Here is a 15903-nt window from a genome sequence, read left to right on the forward strand (position 1 = left end):
TCTGTTTGAGAGACTGGCTTAATAAAGTCTGTGTGACTTGAGGACTATTTTAGAAGATCTCTCCCAGGAAAACATCAAGATATAATGCTTTATGCAATCAATAATGTTGTGGCCCTCTGTTGATAGCTACCACAGGACACGGTCATCCTATAGACTACACCATCCAGTCTGAGCATCACTGCAGCGTCTTTGTAATGCACGTAGTTGTCTGTCCTAACCAAGCATCTCACGCTGACTTTCCTGCCGCAGGGCACAGACCAGAATAGCTCTATATGTAGAAAACCAGACTTCAGAAATACTGAATGAAAAATTAAAGAATCTTTTCTATAGAATCAGGTAGGGGAAAACGTACAAAAGCTACTGAAGTTATATAATCATCGGGGAAAAAAAAAGGCAACAGAACTGTTTTATAAACTCCTTAAAAGGTCAAACTTGATTATTATTCCCATTCCAAATTTCCTGACCATTAAAAAATATTTTTTTATTTCAATTTTCAGGTCAAGCACAACACACAACAGAACCATTGAGACACCTTGCACAATAACATCTCCTTTGTTTTAATCACTAATTATTGTGGGTGTTCTTGTCCTTGATGGATAAATTTTATAAATCCTAAATTTCAAGCACAAATTAGTCATGCCCTTCTCACTTCACAATGCCAAATGTTCAGCTGCAAGGTCCTGGGGCAGGCCTCTCCCAATTCCTGACAACAGGAGTTCAGCTTATGTCCCTGGTACTGAGTCAGCGGACAGATGCAAAACTCTCTTGTAATGCTCTCTGAAGGTGAAAACTGATTCTAAGGCAGGGCAGGATTGCACTGTGAACATCCCATGGAGACCTCTAGAGCTTTAAGAGCAAAGAAAAAAGTCTGGAAAACAGAAGTCTTTTGGTTTTTGTTCTTAGATCAGTAAATGATGTGCCACAAGAAAAAATGTTGAGGAGGATGTTGGCTACTTCTTCACTGAGGTCTCTGCTTCCAAATATGGCTGCCTACACCTATCTAGCTACACAAGCAGAGGCCGAATCTCCAAGATTTCAGCAAAATTTCTAAAAAAACAGAACCTTGCACATCTGCAATAGAAGCTGCAATTTTAAGGAGCCAAATCTCCACATCTGCAAAGCAAGGACAATTTGTGATAAGCTTCACAGGTACCGTGTGTGATGTCATGAGTTAGGACAGCAGCTTGAACAAAGAGGTACCCAGTATGGGAGGCCACCCATTTATTTCTGCTTCCATAACCATGGGTAACAGAGCTGGAACTTGTATTTGCTTCTTTGCTTCATACAAGAGAGAGACTGAGAAAGCTGGGGCTGTTCAGCCTGAAGAAGAGAAGGCTCCGGGGAAAACTGAAAATGGCCTTTCAGTATTTAAGGGGGGCTGCAAGAAAGAATGGGACAGACTCTTTAGCGGGGTCTGTTGTGATAGGACAAGGGGAAAAGGGTTCAGTCTAAAAGAGGGGAGATTGAAATTGAATATAAAGAAAAAAATATTCATAATAAGGATGGTGAGGCACTGGTACAAGTTGCCCAAAGAGATGGTGGATGTCCCGTCCCTGGAGACATTCAAAGTCAGGCTGGACGGGCCTCTGAGCACCTGATTGAGCTGTAGGTGTCCCTGTTCATTGCAGGGAGTTGTACTAGGTGGCCTTTAAGAGTCCCTTCCAACTCAAACGATTCTGTGATGCTATAAGATTATGCAGAGCAGAGCATAGACTAAGCAGCAGATGGAAGTGACTCTGATACACGCAGTGAAGACATGGAAGCTCCAGGTGCATCTTCTCCTACCTCCTGCCATTTTCCATTTCCAGAGAAACCTGAGTCTGCCCTGGAAGCAGTCTGATCAATTCCCTGTGATCAGTGTGTATTAAAAATGTTTCTCTTCTTCCATGAGTACAGCAGTAGTGAGCGACTTTTTCAGAGACCGGAGAGTCCCATCTCCAGCCTTCCAATGTTACACCAGTCATTCAAATAGGTTTGTTTTTTTCCTTCCAGTTGGCAGCAGGCAGTTCAAGTTCTGCACAAATTAGTGGTAGTCTAAAACAATTTTCCTCTGATTTTTCTCTTTCTGCTCCCTGCACTGCCAAAGTTTCACCCACCCCACTTGGCTTGGGAGCTCAGCCTGACATGGTGGGCTTGTAGCCCCAAACCAGTCAATGCCATAAAGCTTCTTTGGATCTCCATTGCCTTTTTTGCCCATGCTGCTCACCCAGTAGCTGACAGATCCATTTGGGGTGAAATACTTCTTCCATTTTTTGCTCTTTCTTCCAACTTAGCAAAAAAGAAAGAAAATCCTCCTGGTCTTGGTCCTCCTGGAATTTTCTCACATCCTTTCTAGGCATAAAAAGATGATGTCTTTTTGCAATCCCATTGTTACAGATATGCACAGTTATTAAGAAAATGCTGTGAAGGCACATCAAGCAAATAATACCAATTTTCAAAATTCTATAGCAATGTATTTATACAATTTACAGAATTCTGTATGTATTTTACACACCATTACAGAATGTCAAGTAAGTAACACCAATTGCTCTGTTTTTTCCCCCTCAGATTTCTCTTCAAGTGAACTTTAATGCTAAAAAGGGATGTCAGATCGGCAGCATTAGGAAATGAAGAGTTCTGCTTGTGCACAGCTGTGGGGAAGCAGCAGCAGCACATGCGTGCCCATGTCAGCTCAGCTGCCTCCAGCCCTACACTGGGATCAAACCAGGGAGGAGTGAGGAGCTGAAGTGCATCCCTGCCCCTGGCACGGAAGTGAAGCAGCACCCAGGGGACTAAGGCTTTGTCCACCCCCGCCAGAAAACAGAAATAACTCGTTTTGCACAAGTGACTGAACAAAATCTGTTGTTCGGTTCTTGAGCCAGGCTGGATTAGGCCCAGTCAACATGCAATGAGTGGTAAATTGCCAGCTCCTGGACCATCCAGTCTCACAGTAACGCCTGTGTTAAATTACATGTTTCCATATTTACAGAAAGTCAGTATTTACACACCATTATGGGTTATTAGAGTAAATTGGATACAGTTTATTTATATGGACTGCCATAAACTTATAACATTTTTCTTGGTTTTAATCCTTTCTTTAGAAAAATACAAAAAAAAAAAAAAATTAGAACATGTTAACGAGTAGTAATGATTTGTCTACGACTAAAAATCCAAATCAATTGAACATTAAGACTCAGTCCATGGCCTAGCACCGTGGCCTTGACTCGTCAGGGTTTTAACCTTTGCAGTTCACTTTGTGGCACACACAAGATTTTCTGCCAAAACACAGAGTCACAGCCGTCCTTCTTTCAGTACCATTGGTCTTTTTGACAAGTGGTGAACCCAGCACTTCCCAGGAGCTCGCTTACTTGTTTGAGCTCTAGCAAGGCTTTGTGCTCCTGGCCCAACCATTCAGCAGCTGGATAACCTGCAGCCACATTTACATGCAGGTTTGAAAGGATTGGAAACCAACCGCTGTGCTGAAGGTTGGGCTTAGGCCCCTTAGCAATAGCAGTCCCCAGGCAAGTGCGTGTGTCTGACTGCATCTTACAAATCAACAATCTGCTTCTATGTGTCTTTATCACTCAAAACCATTACAACAGAATGCCATCGTTTAGTGAAGGTTGCTGGTATCTCCCAGTTGAGGCATGGCTCCTCCTACCCACAGAGAGCTCCCTCTCACTCAGGGCACCGAGCCATGAGCTATTCCAGAACAGATTTATGCTTCGAATACCTGTTTATATTGCACAGACAGGTGTGCATCAGAAAAAACAAATCAGGATTATATAATTGTGAATAGGGTACAGTTACAGCTACGCCAAAGCATGTTTTGGCTCAGCTCTAGTGCTGCCAAGGGCAGCCAGGGTATCACGCTCCCTGCAGACCCCACAGCAAAAGCTGTGCTCACATTAATGGCACCAGTTTTGAACCCTAAAGGATGCAACAGCTCCAAAATGCATTTGTCATGTGGACCTTATGTGACTTTCCTCTCTTTTTTTTTTAACCTTCAGAGTACTGGGGAAAAAAAATGTTTCTACAGATTAATTCCCAAATGGTAACAGCTCATCAATGTGTTTGTGTGCTTAACATACAATGCTACAGATCCTTAAATATTACACACTGTTATTTCACAGTTCATGAATATCTGAACATACTTTAAGAAAAAAGTCTAATACTTTCCCCCCATTGTCATTATTGATAGAGATTTATTAGTTTCATTTTGCAAGTTTTACTTTAAGAAGGGTGCTAATATCATGTATTATGACAGTTCACACTGAAAGCAATTTTCCATAAAAGATGTTACAATGACCCCTATGGAACTTGTATAATTTCATAGTAGATAGTCAAGTGCACAAATAAAACACATTTACAAGAGTGATCCTGTTAGCCTGGTTCTTGCCCTCTGAAACCCTTATGTGCTATTTGAGGAATCTTAAAATTAGTACAACTGTTGATATTACTTATGCTGTTTCTGGAATTCTGCTTTAGGAAAAAAAAAAAAAAAAGCGTACTTATCATTTAGCTTTGGTATGATCTGGAATAGGTTTTAACAAGTAGAATATATTCCAACCCCTATATTTTCCGCAGCTGCGAAGTTTACAATGATGTAATAAGTCACTTTATCAGAGAGGAAATATTACAGACACAGAAAAATAGTTGGAGACCCAGTTTTCTTTTTAATCCTCTGGGGGTAAGCTATGGAACAAGCAGTCAGAAGAGTGAGTACTCAGTGTCATGAGTGGTATGCATACTTTTACAATAATACGGGCACAAAAGAGATTGTCGCCTTTCGTACATGAGGGTCACTAGAATTTATTATTATTACTTTTTTATTGTTATTCTTTTTATCCATGCACCTTTATATTTACTTGCATGAATTTACCACAGGTTCATAGTGGCCTTTGCCATTTTAATGCTTACAGAGCCTAAAGCTTCCAAAATGCCTATCTGGCCTGTACATATTTCATTAAAAATAAACTCTATATAATAAATAAATATATAAAATAAATAAAATGTTGCCTTTGGAATTTCTATAAATAAATTTAACTTTTTATTTTTATTTGTTTTTACTAAGAGGTCTTTGCTTTAAACTCAGCGGGGTGAGACCCAGCGAGCGATTAACTGAAAAGTCTCTTGTCTACGTAAGACTGCACCCTCCATGCCTTTGTAAATGCAGCGTACACTTGAGCAGGCCACCAGCCAAAAATCCCGATGAATCAAAGTATGGCAGCTATGCTGATATATGACGAAGTACAACTGATCAAAAATTTAAAAGCGTGTCCATTCCCCAGCATGCATCAGGCCGTTTCTCCTCCTCCCTCTGGCTCCCCTCTCTCACTCCCATTCACGCTCTCGCTTCCTCTCGCTCTCACTCACTCTCTCTCGCTCTCCCTCTCGTACAAATCAAGCGAGTGGGCATAGGCTCTCCTCCAGGAGGACAAACCTTTAAGTGCAGAACAAAATCAGCATGTTCCATCCAAGCCTCCATCATACATTATGCATGCGACAAAGTTTGGCAACAGTGGAGCTGATGTGATGACACAGCTAATCAATAAGAACCCACCGCATGAAACCTTTATAGTGGTTACTTTTTAAGGGCTCAAGTGAAGGAAATGTCTTTGTCAACTTTGGCTTAAAATATCCTTATATAGTTCAGGTACTTTCTCAGGGTCCACTGGTCTAGGTAAAAAATGTGTAAATTTTTGATGCCGTTTAGTCCTAGTCCCTTCTCTTGGAGTCCCATCTTTATTTAACGCAACGTAGTATCGTCTTCCAGTGTCCACGTGTTTATATAGATTTGATGAATATGTGTTATACCAGTTTTCTTCAAACTGCTCTCTGAATACACACTCCTGGGTTAATTTCTCCTATGAAAAGAAAAGAAAAATTGGTAAGGAACTAGCCATAAAAAAAATCTATTTTGTAAAGAATTACGAATTTCACCGCTCAAAATCAGTACCTCCTTCTTCAATTTACAGAATGAATCCTTGCAATGAATAATCTCACTTTTAACTAAAAAAAGCAATATTGCTGAGTGTTTCATAAAGCAGTCACATGGGTAGAACACAGTGTGTGAAGCAAAAATGATTCTCCAGAAGCATTGTTGTCAAAATCAAAGCAGCGCCAATGAAAATGGAAACAAGAATTTTAATTTATGATCATCCCAAAGCAGCTCACAAAATATTACTGGGCTTGTATAAGTAATTGCTTGATCATGAGTGCAAGTGCTTGAACAGACATTATGAAAGGTTTGTAGAGTGGTGATATCATTCAAGATCTTAAAATCTCTACATCCTTTTATCACAAGGAGTACTCAGTGCATCTCATTAATTACAAAGGATAAAATTCAATACCCATCATTTGGTTTGTTATCACAGAACCACAACTCAGAAAAGCCTCAAACAAGAGCAGTAACTCTAAGTGCTGAGATGAATTTAGGTGAAGAAAGGCCTCCAGACTATATAAGTATTGTTTTTGTGTTCCATCCTATGGAAGACATCCACTAAAGGCATCAGACATTCACCATCTCCCCTATCAGGGAGTCCCACTCCTTCCAGTTCACCTTCTCATTGAGTCAGTACATATCACCTACACTCTTTTGCTCTAAATGGATGAGGTTGGCTTAAAAAACAGCTGCTTATAACCTGATTTATTTTGAATGAGTTAGGAAGTGCTCACACAGATGACTAAGAAAGAAGACTGGAAAAAAAGTATTAGCCTCTAATATGGGAAAGCTGATGGAAAGTTGGGAAGAACAAACTTGGGAATAGTCTTATCAGCTGGTACAAAACACTGTAATAATAATTTAATATTTTTACAAGAGTTTTCAATCAAATAGCACTCACATCTACCAAATTCAACTTCTACTTGAGGATCACCTTCTCTTTGTTACAAAACTTCATACAACACCGGATTCTGTAAACATGTAAATATGTAAAGCATGTGTGCATATGCCTTATAGAAATTAAAACTTTAAATAACCCTTTTACATAGATACACAGAGATGGAAAAAACAGAGATCAAGGCCCAGGTGCAGCAAAGCCTTTATGGCACATAGATCTACAACCTGAGCACAACCAAGGAGCCATATCTCAAACTCCAGTTCCTTCCAATAAACCACCATCCACAGCTTAACCCAGGAGCTTCACAACATGTACCACCACTATGTTGCAACTTGGCCTGGGGCTGAAGGTGACTTTGGAGGTCACTTCTGTGTCTCAGGACTCACAAGCTTTTTTCCTACAGCAACATGCTTCAGTCCAGAGGTTTTGCTGCTGTTTCAGGATATACCCAGAAATGCCTTCTCCTTGACAGAGCCAAGATGGCTTAGCATGCACCTTGAGACCAAAGGGTTTGACTGGGAGTGGAGTGGTCCCAGAAATCCATGAGAGGCCCTGGCACCAAAGCACTATGTTCTCAGGGTGACACTCCATCTTGCTGACTGTATGGCAAGCACCTGCTTCCCATGAGGAGTCTGCACCCCACTGGGGCTGGAGACCAGGGTCCCGTTTGGGTCCAGGGAGCTCTATATACTTCCCAGGAGTCACCCAGGAACCAACCCACATGGGAAAGCAACCAGTTAGCACCCCACCTACTACCTGGAGACAGGGCTGCAAATCCAAGGTCCTCTTCAATGCTAAAAAGGTTAGGATTTAGAGGGTTTTTTTTGTGGGCTTTTTTTTCCCTATAATTAACCTGTGATTATTCTGTTAGTCTAGAAAGGCAGCAAGCAAGCAGTTCCTGACTCTATCTGGTGGGTGTTGGGAACCTCATCACTTCTCAGGAAGGAGAAATCCCCTCCAGGGCCAGGTAGAGGGACATTAAACACTTGGAAATTCACTATGGCAGAGGCAATGGCCCTGCATAGAGTCAGTTGGCTGTAGCAGAAGAGAAGACCGCAGTCCCATTCCTCACAGCATCTCCGACCGTTCCACCACCAGATGTCCCTCCCTGCAGGCTCAGCTGAGCAGAGTGCATAAAAATGTGAGCAGGTCCGCAGAGCTGCTGCATATAATCGTTTATGTCATTTTCTTACTACGACACTTTTACTGTGTGAAGTAGAGAGACTTTGGAGTCCCCCTCCCAGGAGATCCTCCAAAGGTGCCTGGACATGGCCCTGGGCATCCCGCTCTGGTGTCCCTGCTGGAGCAGGGGTGAAGCAGGTGACCTCCAGAAGTCCCTGCCCACCTCAGGCATCCTGCTGTGCTGTGAAGTAGCTCAAACACAGCAACACCCATGCTGTTTAGAGAAGGAAAAGAAACACATACCTGTTTACATTAAATCTTTGTATATGAGCCAAATCCTGCAATCAGCTATTGATAATTTCCTCCTATGTAGTCTGACAGCTAGAAATTGCAGTAGCAATGTGTACCACCAGACATATGCAGCAGCCAAATGTTAGGCACATTGCAGTAGCCCCTTGTACAGCCTCTAAGTACTACAAAAAAATATTCAGTTTCTATAAAGATCATCTTTAAGCACAGCTGTCATTAGTGTTTTATTTTGCATGATGTTTAAAATCACTTTCTATGCTTTAATGCAAAAGCAGATGCTAAGAAATACTATATGCTGAATCTGTCAGACCATCAGGGAAAGAGAAACTAATGCAAATTGTTTTCCTGCTCTCAGAAGGCAATAGAATCACATGACAAGCACTGCAGAAGTGCTCCCTACTAAAAATAGCAACAATTTAGGAGGATATTTCAGTCCTGTCTTGAATTCATTAATTATTCACTTCATCTGCATCTTTTTTAGCATCATCATAAATTTCTATCTTTGTGTGAGCAGTACTTTCCCGTGCCCTGAAGGAGAAATTTTAAAATAGCCTCTCTTTATCTGGCAGGTTTGATCGATTATGACAGTGCTGTGGTGCGCCGAGCTGGCAGACCTTGGATAAGGTCTGCATGCTGGGTGAGCTCAATGGTTTTCAGGCTTACAAACTGAATCTTCATTTTACAAGTTCAGCCTGCTTTTATTTTTCATTCTCTCACAATACAGCTAGTTCTCTCCTACCTTTTATATAATTCTAAGAAATCCATACACAAACTGTAGGGAAATATTTCGATAAAAGCCTCACAGAGCGATCAGGACGCAAGGTCAGATCTGTAATTATACTAATAACCACACATTCAGAAAAGTTAAATAGTCACACTTTCAGTGAAGTTCAATATTTTCATTTGAAATTCTTTAAACAGTTCCCTAGAAATTCTGGTTGTAGCAAAAGACCACTGAAGCAAATCATGTTGCCCAAAGCAGCTGCGGATGCCCATCCATGGAGGTGCTCATGGCCAGCTGGGATGGGGCTCTGGGCAGCCTCAGCTGGCGGATGGCAGCCCTGCCCATGGCAGGGAATGGGGCTGAGTGGGCTTTAAGAACGTAAGCCAGTCTATAATTCTATTAAACAAATGCCACTGACTTTGAATTATAAATATATACGAGGAATGTGAGGAATAAAATCCCAGTATATCCTTCTTTCCTTCTTTCACGTTCTGGAAGATCCTTACGAGAATGGTTCATCTTGTACCAAGACAGGCAAAAACTGATAGTCAACAGCACATTCACCTGTACTACACTTCTTAGCACTAATTCACACTCACGCTTTGAGCATGTGTTTTCTTCTGCCAGCATGAACATAATGCAGGGGTAAGGCCAGTCCATTCTGCCAACACACATCTTGTTGCCTCACCAGGTTTGGATGGGAAACGTGCTGGAAGCCACCACTGCCAGCACAGGGAGGCAATCATATCTGCTGATTGCAGGTGGCTGCATTTTATAGAATGACAGAATCATTGGAGCTAGAAGGAACCCTTAAGGCCACCTAGTCCAACCCTTGCAATGAATAGGGACACCTACAGTTTGATCAGGTGCTCAGAGCCTGGCCCAGCCTGACCTTGAGTGTATCCAGGGATGGGGCATCCACCACTTCTCAGGGCAAGTGCCTCACTACTCATCATAAAAAACTTTTTTCCTTATATCCAGTTACAATCTCCCTTCTTTTAGATTGAACTCGTTTTCTCTTGTCCTATCACAACAGACTCTGCAAAGAGTCTGTCCCCTTCTTTCTTACAGCCACTTTAGATACTGAAATGTTGTTCTTGGGTCTCCCCAGAGCCTTCCCTTCTCCAAGGTGAACAGCCCCAGCTCTCAGTCTGTCTTCATAGGCTACATATTCCATTCCTTGGATCATTTTTCTAGTCCTCCTCTGGACGTGCTCTTACAGTCCCTTCCCTTCTTCTGGCTGTGACCTTTACAAAGCCCCTAAGTAGAGCTGAAAATATTTGGACCTTAGATTCAGAACTTCTAGAATCAACTGACTTCTCTATTATTTTCCAGCACCAATATTTTATTGCACTACACTGATGTCTCCAGACATCTCTGTCGAAGGCTAACACAAATACCAAACATACCCAGCTGGAGCAGTAGTGGAAAGCAACCTGCTTTCCTGCAGAAGGGGAGGCTGCCTGCCTTGAGCAAATCATCCAATTCAGGGACCAAATAAGGAGGTGACCTCAAAATCGTATAAATGATGTGTTTCACCGCATAGCACATGTTTTCAATGAAGGCTGTTCATACAGTATTCCACTATGAAGTGATCGATCTCCACTTTACTACATTCCTGCTCTCTATCTGTTTTTTTAAGCTTTTATTTAACTCAAATGTTCAAGTAATTCAAGTGTTCAAAGATGCACCTATCACAAAAGCAAATAAACCAGTGGATTTAATTCAGAAGCCTGACAACATCTGGTTAGCAGCTAAATATGGAGCAAAACAATTATATTGTTCTATTTCCAGGTAGACCCATTAAGAGTGAGAGTGTAAATTAGTATAGCAGAGAGTTACAGCAACCACAAGGAAAGCTTTGGCAACTTATTTAAAATAGATATCCCTGTGAAGCAGCTAACTGGAAATAAGTGGAAATAGGAAAAATCCTGCCCAGAGGATGGTTTCGTGATTTAAGGAATGGTTAGACATTAGTGTTGTTTCACAAATGAAAGCACAGGACAGGGTAACCCTCATCAATATTCTTTCTTTTTTCTTTTCTTTTTTTTTTTTTTAATAAACTGCAGAGCTAAAGCACAAATTTATTTTGTAATCTGATAAAAGGAAATAGCTCAGAAGGACAAAAGGAATGGCTCTTCTGATCACCAGACCTATTACCACAGCAAACAGCTTTCATGTTTAGCAAATGACTCCACACTACATACAGTTCTGCCTTAGGTAAACTACTACACTGAATCAATACAGGAACTTCACAAGAAAATGCCTATCCAGGAGTCCAAACAACCTTTAAAAAGAAGTACATAGGATGCAGTCAGCACTTCCTACATATCTGCTGTGTATTATCATTGTGTTAATCCATGCTGTGTTAATAAAATTATGTTTAAATAGATTGTCTTCTAAATAAGTTCACACAAATCCCTTTCATGCCTGTATAACATTAATAAAAACGGCCTATGTGGTGAAGAGAAGCAAGCAAAAAATTCCCTGACCTCCTCTGAAGTGGTTTTCTTTGCTCCTCTGCCTACAAACACATGCATGTTACATATGGTTGGCCCTTCCCTTGCCATAAGGCAAACAGCCTCTAGAACACACTATCTTCAGCTAATAATTAACACTCATCCAGAGTGGTCATAAATAAAGGTGCAGTTTAGCATGCTATGTTGGGAAGTCTCTGGCTGCATGGACAACATCTAGCCACAAACAGAAGCCAAATCCCAGAGTCCAGCCACTGCCACTTTCCTCCTAAGTTAGCGGAGAGCCGTGTGAGGCAAGCACTGCATACTGAATGCCTGATCCAGTGAGTGTCAGTTTTATCCCAAACCATTTCATTCAGCAGTGTTTTTCAGAACACCATTTAATAATCTCATAGAATATTAAAAGAGAGAATGAAAGCAGGCCTGTCAAAAGGACTAGTTGTCTTTTTTAGCATGTTTGCACCACTGCTTCTCCGTGAGCACTACACGGAGATGGCAGGAAACCCTGCAGGGCCAAAAGACAGACCTAGCAAATACCTAGGCCTCCGCGCTGCCATTCTCATGCACTGCATATTCCACAGCAGAAGATAAGGGAAGTGAAGCAAGTGCCATGGCAAAACCACCATTGGGCAATTGCATTTTCCCTACCTGAGGACACCCGATACTTGAATGGAGTGTTCATCAGCTTCTAATTCATTTCATACAGGTCTTATAGGCCTTTATTATGCATACACCCTCACTTAAACATAATAAATAAATAAATATTTTTTTAAAAAAAGTTTGAATGTATTGTACTGTGCAAAGCAGTTATGAGAGTGCCTGAAGATGAACGCTTTCACGCAAAAAGTTAGTAAGAGCTGGCAGAGCCCACTCTCCTTGGGAGCATTACCATAAAAAACAGCTACACTGGCACAGAAACAGCGGTATCTCCACATCCTGATGAAGGCAGCAGAAAACCAGCATTTCATGAGCAAAGTCAGCAGGCTACAGCATCAACAATGAAATACCAAGGGGACCTTCATGGTTTCTCCCTTGTGCCCCATTGCCCCTCTTTTCCTATTCCCATGTCCTCCGCAACACCCAGACCTCCCCTGGCAGGAGCAGATGGGGATCCAGCATTATGCTATCCCAGCACGCCAGGGTTGTTTACAGAGCTCTCCAACATGAGAGATGTCAATTAGGCCCCCACCCATTTCTGCCACTGTCAAATCTGCAGCTCGTGGTTTTAGTGATATCTGCTCCTTGGAGGTTTCAAGTTTGCAGCAGCTGTCACACTTCACGCATGCAATCCCCAAACACAAAGCCATTACAGGAGAACAGCCTCTTGGTGCTAGAGCTTACATCTGCCAGCATAGGCCGCCTACCAGCAGCCATCTTCTGTCCCCCAGGATTTACTCTAACCCTGCCCAGCCAAGCAAGCAGGAGGAAGGCCCACTGCCACCTCAGCACCTGGGCTCTGCTCACACTTCATAGAATCACAGAATCTCAGAATGGCTTAGGTGCACGGCAACCTTAGAGATCATCTGGTTCCAATCTCCTGTTGTGTTCAGGGTTGCTCCCCACTAGCGCCCCATCTAGCCTGGCCTTGAGCACCTTCAGGGATGAGGCACACAGCTCTCTGGAATGCGAGCGCTCAGTGGGCCACTTTTGGTAAGCAGAACTGGCACTGCGGGATGAACCACAGTGCCTCTTTGCCCCCTGAGTAAAAAATTTCTTCATCACATCTAATCTAAATCTCACCTCTTTTCATTTAAAGCCATTCCCCCTTGTCCTATCACTGTCAGACTGTGTAAAAAGTTGGTCTTCCTCCTGCTCGTAAACTCCTTTCACGTTCTGGAAGGCTGCAATGAGGTCTTCCCAGAGCCTTCTCTGCTCCAAGCTGAACAAGACCAACTCCTTCAACCTTTCTTCACAGGAGAGGTGCTCCAGTCCTCTGATCATCCTCATGCCCTCCTCTGGACTCACTCCAGCAGCTCCACACCCTTGCTGAACTGGGGGTCCCAGACCTGGATGCAGTACTTCAGACAGGACCTCACAAAGACAGAACAGAGGGGAACAATCCCCCCCCCTCCCTGCTGGCCACCACTCTTTTGATGCAGCCCAGGATACAGTTGGTCTTTTGGGCCGCAAGCGCACACTGCTGGCTCATATAAAGCTTTTCATCCACCAGGACCCCCAAGTGCTTCTCCACAGAGATGCTCTCAATGAGTTCTCCCAGTCTGTACTCATATCTGGGATTGCTTCAACCAAAGTGCAATATCTTCAGTTAGAAGTCAAGCTGACATTCCAGGGAGAGGCCATGCGCCTTGCACAGTGCCACAGTGCCATTCCCCTGAGAGCTAGGAGCTCCCTCCTCCATGCTGGCAACAACATGCATGGCATGGGGAAGAAGTAAACTTTTCAAAACCGCGTGAACAAGCAGGTGTATTCCCCTCTGTCCCTGCCAGCAGGACCAGACCCATACCATGCCAGTTACTATTCACACTTCTGACCTCTATTTTATTTTTGGTTTCCTTGGCATAATAAAGAGCTGTAGGCATCAATGTTATCTAAGCATCTAATTCATCACGCTTGGCTGAATCCTTCCAAGAATCAGAAAACAAGGTGGTATGCAATCTGATACAGGGCCTGAGCCAATTTTTAAAGAAGACAGCAGAAAAGTTACCATCAGTTTAAATGGAACTTGAATCAGGCTTGCAATGATAAAAAGGCAGCAAATATTTTGAGACACTAAAAGAGCCATTTCAGTCATGCTCAGATTTACTGAAAGCTGTAACCTGAACCATCCTCGCTTCCCGCTCCACAAATTCTCTTCTATCAAAAGACAACGTGTATATCAACCCAGGTCTGCTCTCCTGCAGCTATACACATACTCTTCAGGCTGTTCAACTGAAATGCTAGTCAAGCTTTTCACTGACTAGAGATTATAAATAAATTGTGTTTTGTTTAAATACAGCTAAGATTGAGCACAGCATCAAAGGGTATCACTGGTATTTTTTATTTTGCTTTGCAGTTTTTTAAGTACAGAACATCAGATTAAAGGAGATAGCTCTCTTTGAGCAGAAAGCGCATGACTTCTGCAGGATCAGCTAAACTCACATTCTGCAAGACCTTGCAGTACTTGATCTACACGAGTGTTTACACTCAGCAGGTACCCCCCAAACTTGAGTTACCCATAATTAGAGAAGGACTTGATCCCTCCACAGCGTCATCACAAAAGCTGCAGAACACTCAAGACTCTTCATAAAACACATTGCTATGGAGATCAAATAATTATAATAGATACGCAGTGATAAAAATTCATCCCATTCAAGTACTTTATGTTTTACTGTTTCAGCAAGATGATTTGGCCAAGGACTGACAACAAAAACCTGACTCCAGATAGCTTTATATAAAGCCAATAACAAAATCTGCTAGGTGCTAGCTCAGAGGACAGAGACATCACTGACAACAGTCATTCTGGAAAGGGATTGATCTGGATGCACTTTAAGTATCATCAAGCAAAGCATCCCAGGCTATTGCATTTTTGAAAGATCCAGTCTTTTTCACTAAACTGCCAAGTACCATCCTGGAAAACAGCAAATTTGCTAGACAGGCTTTAAAACCTGTAGTGCTCCAGTATCTGCTGCTCTGAGATTTTCACACAGTGGACAAAAAAAAAAAAAAAAAAAAAATTCCCAAAGATTTCCACATATCTTTGGTGCTGCTGTGCCCTCACTTAGATTGCCAGTGACACAGCTGACCCATCAAATTCTTAAGCAAGTCAGGTAGCTCTGCTGTCCCCCTGCTCCTCACACTCGCACAACACTGGAAGCTGTCTTTTAATGGGTCAGACTTGAGCCGTCCAATTAATTTTGGCTTTGATGAAAGAAGTTGTCAATCTGACTGGAAAAAAAAAGAAAAAACCTAGATATATAGTAGCAACTTCAACAGAAGGGGTGAGTGAAGGGGTCAGAGATGAGGTAGTTAGACTACCAGAAACAAACAGTACGTGGACCTTTCAAAGAACTTCTAAAATGCAAAAAAAATCATGAGGGTTTTTTTTTTTTTTTCCAACTTTACATATTTGTATATTCTAAAGTGACCTGAAGGATTTTCCTCAAATCTTCCCAACTAAGTTTCCTGTACTGAGTTCAGATTATGCATTAGTTGCTTTCCTAATGAAGGCATCAGCAGGCCAAATATCTGCCTAGGTATTCAAAAGCAATAAACGTTGATATGCTAAAAGACTATCTTTGTATTGCAGACTCTTACAGGAAGAAACTCTGTCTAGATTTAGGTTTTTAAAATAATGAATACAGTAGTGCTCTTATCTTGATCAGGGTCTGCTGACACAACCGTAAAATTAATAGGTGGTTTACAGGAGCAGGTCCAATCCTGCTTCCATTAAAGTTGGTGTCATGTCAACCGTAATAGAATCAAGTCAAAATTTCTCCTGAGTCACAACTGC

At 42.1% G+C, this 15903-nt stretch overlaps 1 protein-coding gene across 3 annotated transcripts in view; it reads right to left on the reverse strand.

Annotated features, from left to right (window-relative positions):
• Positions 1-2824: 2824 nt before the first annotated feature.
• The window catches only part of FGF9 (fibroblast growth factor 9), a 32970-nt gene continuing 19891 nt past the window's right edge, over positions 2825-15903 (reverse strand). For all 3 annotated transcript variants that reach the window (XM_085216171.1, XM_085216170.1, XM_085216169.1), the window contains one exon: positions 2825-5846. In XM_085216171.1, coding sequence (XP_085072297.1) covers positions 5601-5846 — 246 coding nt within the window. In that variant the 3' untranslated portion in view covers positions 2825-5600. The remainder of the gene's footprint in view (positions 5847-15903) is intronic.

The sequence above is a fragment of the Meleagris gallopavo genome, chromosome 1 (genome assembly GCF_905368555.1).
Source record: "Meleagris gallopavo chromosome 1, MGAL_WU_HG_1.1, whole genome shotgun sequence".
NCBI lineage: Eukaryota > Metazoa > Chordata > Aves > Galliformes > Phasianidae > Meleagris > Meleagris gallopavo.